This window comes from Prunus avium, chromosome 1 (genome assembly GCF_965620075.1).
Source record: "Prunus avium chromosome 1, drPruAviu1.hap1.1, whole genome shotgun sequence".
NCBI lineage: Eukaryota > Viridiplantae > Streptophyta > Magnoliopsida > Rosales > Rosaceae > Prunus > Prunus avium.
In genome coordinates, this window is record NC_142284.1 from 9725125 (window position 1) to 9733010 (window position 7886).

Consider the following 7886-nt stretch of genomic DNA (forward strand, 5'->3'; position numbering starts at 1 on the left):
TTCGGCTCTATCAAAACGGCCAACATATATCTTATCACCGACCACTTTATTAAACTTCAAATATATATATATATATATATATGTTTCAGTTGCTGCTAAGGTGTGAACTTTTCATAAGCTATGTATGTATGGCTTCAAATATTTCTTTTCTGACAGCAGATAGATTATTCGACGAATTATTGACATGCATATGGGCAACCGTCAGTTTATATATATATATTTTTTTTGGAATATATATATGGAAATGAATGGGTGTGGTGTGCATGCATTAAAAAACTTTATTGGTTTTATCTGTGACAGTCACAGAACATATGTATTTCAAAATCCAAGTTTTGGAATCAGCTTATTAATTAGGTTAGTCTGTCGACGTCCATGAAATTAAATTACAATTTTCTTAATGCCCTTTTGATTCCCAATTTGACAGAATATAAATATATCAAAGTAAATCAATGTGGTGCTTTAAATAAAATGTTTTATTATGACTAATGCTGATCATTTAGGCATAACCCAAATCATATTTATTTGGTTTACATGTCGCATTCTAGGATTCGTTTTCTAGATTAATGTTGAAAATGGACCACCAATATTACGCAGCAAACCAGACTTGGAGCTTAATTAGATTCTTGAGAAAACCCATTGTTTATTATTATTATTATAAATTTAGGGGGCGGGGAGGCTACCCTATCCCTCGAAAGACCATTGTTTTTAATCATACAGTGAACTACCATTTATTCTTCCTTCATTATATATATTGATTAGTTAAGTAGGATCCTGAGGGATTTTTCTTTTATTAAACACATATATTAGATTAATCATTATGAATAATTAATATATAGTTGTAGACTCTGAACTTATCCTTTCACAAGGTCAATAGCTTCTTAGAACTCTCTCTCTCTCTCTCTCTCTCTCTCTCTCTCTCTCTCTCTAAACCCCCCCAACACCATCAGAAGACTGTTGTCTAGAGATCTTGATAGTCCACCTAATGACCCTTGACCATACAATATCATAAATTCTGGTGATGCCGACATCCACAAAGTCATCTCCTTTTTCCGGGACCAATGATCAAGCAGAGTTAAAGCCCTTAGAGAAAATGTCATTGCCATACCAAAACACATACATGTCATTCCTATACCTAAACCCGGGAGAGAATCGCTCCCAAAAATAACTTTTCTAAACCCTCCTCCCCCTTAGAAATAGATCCAGACTTAACTGAAAAGAGGCGGACACACTACCCAAACCCTGAACACGAGCTTACAAAACCCTCCTTAAAATTTGCATATAAAATGAGAAAATTTTCATTTTAATGAATAGTAGAAATACAATACTTAACTATTGATCGCAAATAAGCTTTTACAAAAACCCTAATTTCTCAGTCTGACCTATTCTGATGATAAAAAAAAAAGGAATGCAAGATAAAATATTATAGGTTAATAGTGTGGGTGGGGAAGAGCCAAATCCAAGCCGTTGACTGTCTATCTATACTTCTAGACAGTCTGAAAGAGTGAACACTCCCAACGATGATTGCGGCAATTTGAAGTTACTCTAATCCCTCTTTGCAAATATTTTAATCACTCACTTTGAGACCCCAAATTTTATATCATATTTTTAGACTCATTTTAGGTTTTTGTATTTAAAGATCTTGGCCGCACATGGGAGGTCAAAGTCAACAATTTTGTTTATTCAAATATAAGTATATGCTAAAACGCGTCTAGAACAAAACGACAAAGGGACTTTTAATTACAGGGCAATAAGGACAAATCCGCCTGGGTTTGCGTGCACGCCTCTTGTTTCAAATGAGGTGTGTGATTCCTTTCTTCTCCTTTCCCAGCCATGATTGCATTGCATATTATTATTACCCCTCCCCCTCCCCCTTGCCACGTAAAACCCCTCTTTCTTTTTCCCGCTCTTCTTCAATCTTACTTAATTATTCTTTGTTTTTACACTTGTTCACCAAATCTCAATTACTAAATTTAATCAAACATTTACGTAAATGTTACTGGAAAGGAAACTGTACGTGTGAAAGGTCTTGGCCATAAAAGAGAGAAATACAAAAACTAGGGTATGGAAAGATATATGTCACACTGTGTGTGTAGTGATGCTAAGACGATCAAAAAGCATTTTATTGAGGAAAAGTAGCACAAAAATCGGGCTATGTCGTTGGGGACTATTAGGCGAGTGTCTCCACATCAATGAGTTTGGTCGTCGGTCTAACTTTGCAACTTGTTTTTAGTTTTCCCAAATGGGCAAGAGAAAGAAAAAAAAATAACCCGTGCTGGAATGCGGATTTTCATGAAGTCAAAACCTCCTCATTCATAAGTCATCATCACACACAAGAGTAACAAAGAATCAACCTGTGTTTAAGTCCAAATGGACCCTTATTAGTTTCCTATATTACAATTTACAAACATATAATTAAGCAGCGGGGGGAGAATGTTAGAATTAATGGGAGGAAGAAAGAATGTGAGATTTGTTGTTGGTTGGTTGGTGGACTATTCAAATCAACAATGGTAACGATCATTTATTTAATCTGGGTCCCTCTCCTTGCAAGGTCAACTAAGCGTGAAAATTGACCCTCCATGAAATGAACCAATGCTTCCAACTTGGTTCTTTTCATGCTTAATTTGCCGTAAACGAAAGATTAAATAAGAAGAAGAAAAAGAAAGCTTGGTTCATCATCCATGGACATGGAATCTTGACTTGGACTATCCTCAAGGTCCAACTTGGGAGATGTTTAATTTGCGTGGTAATGGTGGTTCACGGGAGCTTAACTGTGTGGCCCGCTGGAATTTATGTAGGTCCTCTGGGTTGTTATGCTAAACTAATCAACAAGACCACACAAATTGTTTTTTTTATATAATTAGGGCAAGAAAGTTTTCTCGTTGCTTGCTTAATCATGCTGACTCAGATCCTGTTTCAATTTAAGTAATCCAAAATATCTCCAAGCCTGTTTCAAATTCTTATTCTCTGCTGAAATATGTCTTAGTAGTGTTCTTATAACTTTGTATTATAAGGGCACTTCAACTACAATATGCAAACGAACAGAAAACTATCAGCTGACTCTTTTAACAAATTTCAAAATTGGATCTCTCGTTTCCAACTCGAATCGCCTTCAGCAAGGTATGGCATTCAGAGCGAATGAACAATTTCTAGACATTGATGTATGTGAGACCTACTTACGCGTTACCAACTTCCCATTAACAGTGTTCTTTATTAAATATATTAACTTGGTAATGCTTTTCACATTCGGTGTTCACTGACATGCTTGATTATGCTAAAACCAAGGTCGATAAGAACATCACTCTGACTTCTGCCTGCCAATTTCATGATTCAACTGTGTCAAGCTACTACACATCAAGTGCAAACCCACCAATTTAATCTATACTATACAAATGTTATTCTACTTTAATATAATCTAAATTACGGGAAGAAAGATTCGAACTCGGATGCAGACTAGAAAACACATCCATTCTAGTTAACTTAGCTGAATTATGTTTGCTGAAAAGAAAACTTTTTCTATATTATTATACAAACAGTAAGATAAATTATCCTTGTTTAAAGGTAACATACCAACTAAGTTTTGCTTCAAAAATTAAATCATTTCATTAGTTGACTTGATCACACGTTAAGGTGTAACATCATGCCATTTCTGACTTGAGAAAGCATCCAGATCTGCGACCCTTTTGAGGAAGGATAAGATGGGCACTGACATCACCACAGACCCAAGCAAATCCACACCTTTGTCACCCCATTTGGTTTAGAGTTACCGACAAATTACTTTCACATCGAAGCTTCCGTGGGTCCATAAACATTTTTTTCTCCATCCCAAAAATTCAAATTTAAAACACACTTTAAATTAGTAGGCTTTGCTTAGTGCCGGTGCCAGCCAACTGGTCATTTTAAACAACTGATGTGATTTAGACAAGAAAGAAATGGAACTTTAAACAAGAAAATTCAATACCAATCTATTACACAGCAAAACACGCCCATCAACCTAAATTGGAGTGAGACCACACGTTACAGGATAAGCTGAAATAATCCATCATGTACCAAAAATGGTCCTAGTAATATAACATTTTCTACCACAACAAATGTTCTCCGACAGAACAGAGTATGGAACTCGAAGCACGAATTTGAAGAGAGCACATACAATTCTTGCAAACATAAAGATGACGATCAATTCAGTCGTGAGAGAATTCAGAATTGAACCATACTCCGAACTGGGTGGTAGTGAAAATTCAATTCATGAGTCCTTAGGGGAAGCTTGTCGAAGTCTGCGCTGATGAACATCCCAGTTGTACACCCGAGCAATAGTTACCTGATTAATAGTAGTCAAAGCATCAAGGACTTCCACTAATAAGAATATATAACAGTTCCTAAATTGAGACATCTAAACAATACAAGCACATTACAGACTAGGATTGTTAGATGTACATTTCCAATGAGAACAAAGCAAATAAGTTACAAATTGAATGCTTTCAAGCTCTGGCATGCTGTTATAGACCTTACACATCAGCCCTTCAAATTTCATACTCTTTAATATCAACAATTACAAGATATATAGCACGCTTCTATGCATAGAAGACCCAGATGATCTGAAACTGATTCATTAAAAGACATTACCTGGGTTATTGTCACTTGATCCCTCAAGAACTGCAGATCAGCAAGAAGAACTTCTAAACTGGCTTTAGCATTATCTAGATTTCTTCGTAGAAGACCAGTAGCCTGCATCAAAATGTTACACAAAAAATGATGCTCGTGTCCTTAACTCAAAAGTAATAACAGCTATTATAAGAAGAGGCATACCTCTTCACAAGAATACTCCAACATGACGTTCGCTCCCAGCCATAAACACACTGAATCAGTATCCTCAATGCTAGCTCGCGAATATATCCCTTCAGATACCTCAAAATCTGTAATAAGTGCCTGTAACCCGAATACAGAGCCAAGAAAAAATTACCAAATTAAGAACACTTGCATTGATCGAACCAATATTCTAATGAAGTATAAAAACCTTAAAATATTAATTTAAAGCTGAAAAGTTTGATATTTCAGGAATTGATGTGTATGCTGCATTTGTGATCGATTGACATCATTAACATGTGGAAGGACTAGAAACCCAAATTTCATGTTTGATGACTCGTGACTACAGCTTCAACTGTTCTTATTGTAACCGCTAGAATGACCAAGTGTCCCAATTGCAAGGCAGAATGCAAAGACATTCGGTAATTTCAGAAATAATTATCTTCGATTTCAGGAAGACTCGGAGAACCTACTATATTGAGATATTGATTTTACTAAAGGTTACATATAGTACAGAAACATCATTCCTCTCCCAATCCCACAACCCACCCAGGCAAACCATCCCCCAAAGACACACACACAGAGACACGCACACCACTCTCTGTAAAGCACTTTTGTATAAGAGACACAACTCAGATCCTCAAAGATGTATGATTGACCTATAAGTTTCTCCTTACATAGCACAGATATTAGTTAGTTCCACAAGAACACCTATTTGCAGGGAATAAAGGCAAAAAGATTTAGGGATTTAAGTCATTTAGTCATGAAATAGATATTGTAAGGGAGATCCTCAATGAAAACCAAAAAAGGGAAATGGAGAAAGATAAATAAGCCATATGAGAAGAAAATAAGCATCAGTCATGAGCCCGTAATTTATTTTTTGCCTCAAATTTGCTCATATATACAAGCAAAATTCAAGTCAGGAATCGAGTAAAACTGCAAGTGTTCTGAAGGAGCTTGAACATCTTAAATGGGGAACATTGCAGGGGGGAAATCATACTGCTAAACAAGTCATTCAAATAGAGATAGACCAGGTACAGTGTGCTTACTAATTAAACATACTTCTAAGGGTTGAAAACCACAAAAAACGAACCTCACCGGTACCCTTCTTAGCTTGCAAAGTAGCAACAACATCTAAGCACTTCTCAATATCGGGGATCTTTGCCTGATAATCAACATGAGGAAAAATCATAATCCAAAATTAAACCATAGGCATCCAAAAGTTGGAGAAACAGTACAAATTGATATGAAATGCAGTTGAGGCAATCCAATTTGTCAGATACTTAAGTCACAGGTGCCATCATGAGTGAAACAATTCCATGACATGTATAGGTAGGTACTGAGAATATGATGACAGAATCATTACAACCATTTTGCTCTCACATCTAGTATTTAGCCTAAAAGAGGATCGTGAAAAGGAATCAAATTAGCACGAATACGGGTCCTAGCCTAAATTCCATCCCATAGGTAAAAAATCTTTAAATGCAAACTCCAATATGGGTACTATGCCAAGTAGCATCAAACTTCATAAGTATGAGCCGAAAGCTGTAAATGGGCTGAAAAAATACTTCAGATGCAATGGTGTTGGTTACTGTTTGAAAGAAGACATGGAGCTACTCTAATTTATCAATAATAAAGAAAAGAACGTGCACGATCCAAGAAAGGGATTTGCTGAGAAAACCTGAAGATCCCTTTGTTGAGCTTGAAGCTTCATTTCAACCAATTTGTATTGCTGAAGTCTGCAATTAATATTGGCCAACAAAAGGAATACATAAAAAAACATTAACAAGCATCCATGTCAACGGCATGTCTTCTGGAAGAGCATTATTACTGTGCAAAACTAACTCCTCATCTAATTAAGCTTCCTTAAAACAAAAACTTAACATGCGGTTACCTAAAGATTCATTTTTTACCTAAACATTTGCAAAGTTCTGAATTTGTGAAATCAATTAAGAACATATGAATCGAAAACCCGGCGATTAAATTAAATCACTTCAAAGGTTTAAGAAGTAAATCGTAACGGGCATACCTTTCTTGGAGAAAGGCAAGGGCAGAGTTAACGTCGAGGCCTGCCTGAGTGAGATAGGTCTGCACGTCCTCTACGAACTGAGCTCCTGGTATTCCTCTCCGCTCTGTTACCATCCCAGACGACGACGATGATGATGCCGTAGCCATCCTCTCTCTCTTTCTCCTTCTCAGACCAATTTCACAGAGAAACGACTTGTAGTTGTTGATGCTTCAAGTTCAACTGAGCTCAGAGTGCAGAGGAGGGGGGAGACTCAAATGACGTCATTTCTGCTCTAGGGTATGAGTTATTGGGCTGTAACCTTTTCAGTATAAATTTGAGCCCATTCATTTTTAGGGTCCAACACAAAGCTGAGAGATATTAAAAACATTCCAAATTTTGTATATATTGGCACATTTCTGTTTACAATCTGACAAGCCCATAGTGCATAAGCCGTTGGGTTTGTCCAATTAGAAGAAAATGGTGGAAGAACGAATTAGAATTTGAGTAAATGAAGAGTTTCTTCGTCGACCGGGTCTAACCCAATAAAAAATGGCATTGATTTGTAGACTAGTGATTTCTGATTCAAACTGTCATGGCACATTGGCAGTGTGTGTGAGAAAACCACTCTCCCCTTCTTTACTTTGGCAGCCAAAAAAAAAGGTTTTAATTCGTTCCTAATATAGCAAAGAAAGAATATAGTGAATCAGTCAAAATAAAGAAAAAATTTTGTGTACCATATTCATTGCTCATATTTGGTAAGTAAATGACTCCCCTAGATTTAATTTGCTTCACGTTTTTGTGATGTTTCTCATGATTCGTCAAGCATTCAACCCTTATCCTTATTGCCACTAGAACAGGATTGATTGCTCCTATCCTTTTCAAATTCAAACGAATATCGGGTATGAATGAAATTCTTAGATTAGATTCATATGGTGGGGTTTGATATATATATGTGATCATGACAAATACAATTCTTTGCTTGTTCCTTGTTGTGTGTAACTTTCAGATAATATCTATGTTCAATGGCCCACTGTGGCGGACCCAGGAATTTTTTAGCGGAGGTGCAATTTTGAAAGGC

The 7886-nt window shown here is 36.4% G+C and overlaps 1 protein-coding gene across 1 annotated transcript; it reads right to left on the bottom strand.

The window, feature by feature from the left end:
- Positions 1 to 3910: 3910 nt before the first annotated feature.
- On the bottom strand, positions 3911 to 7089 carry PFD3 (prefoldin 3). Its single transcript, XM_021953103.2, has 6 exons — positions 6830 to 7089; positions 6482 to 6539; positions 5894 to 5965; positions 4804 to 4923; positions 4621 to 4722; positions 3911 to 4315 (listed from the first exon to the last, which is right to left on the bottom strand). The coding sequence occupies exons 1-6, from the start codon at positions 6973 to 6975 to the stop codon at positions 4241 to 4243; spliced, it is 573 nt and encodes a 190-aa protein (XP_021808795.1). The 5' UTR covers positions 6976 to 7089; the 3' UTR covers positions 3911 to 4240.
- Between the last annotated feature and the right edge of the window lie 797 nt (positions 7090 to 7886).

Excerpts from the sequence above, each read along its gene's own strand:
- PFD3 (XM_021953103.2), bottom strand. The coding sequence starts at position 6,975 with ATGGCTACGGCATCATCATCGTCGTCGTCTGGGATGGTAACAGAGCGG. Across the intron at positions 6,540-6,829 it reads CTTGCCTTTCTCCAAGAAAG|ACTTCAGCAATACAAATTGG; the intron begins GTATGCCCGTTA and ends TATTAATTGCAG. Across the intron at positions 4,723-4,803 it reads TGGAGTATTCTTGTGAAGAG|GCTACTGGTCTTCTACGAAG; the intron begins GTATGCCTCTTC and ends ATTTTGATGCAG.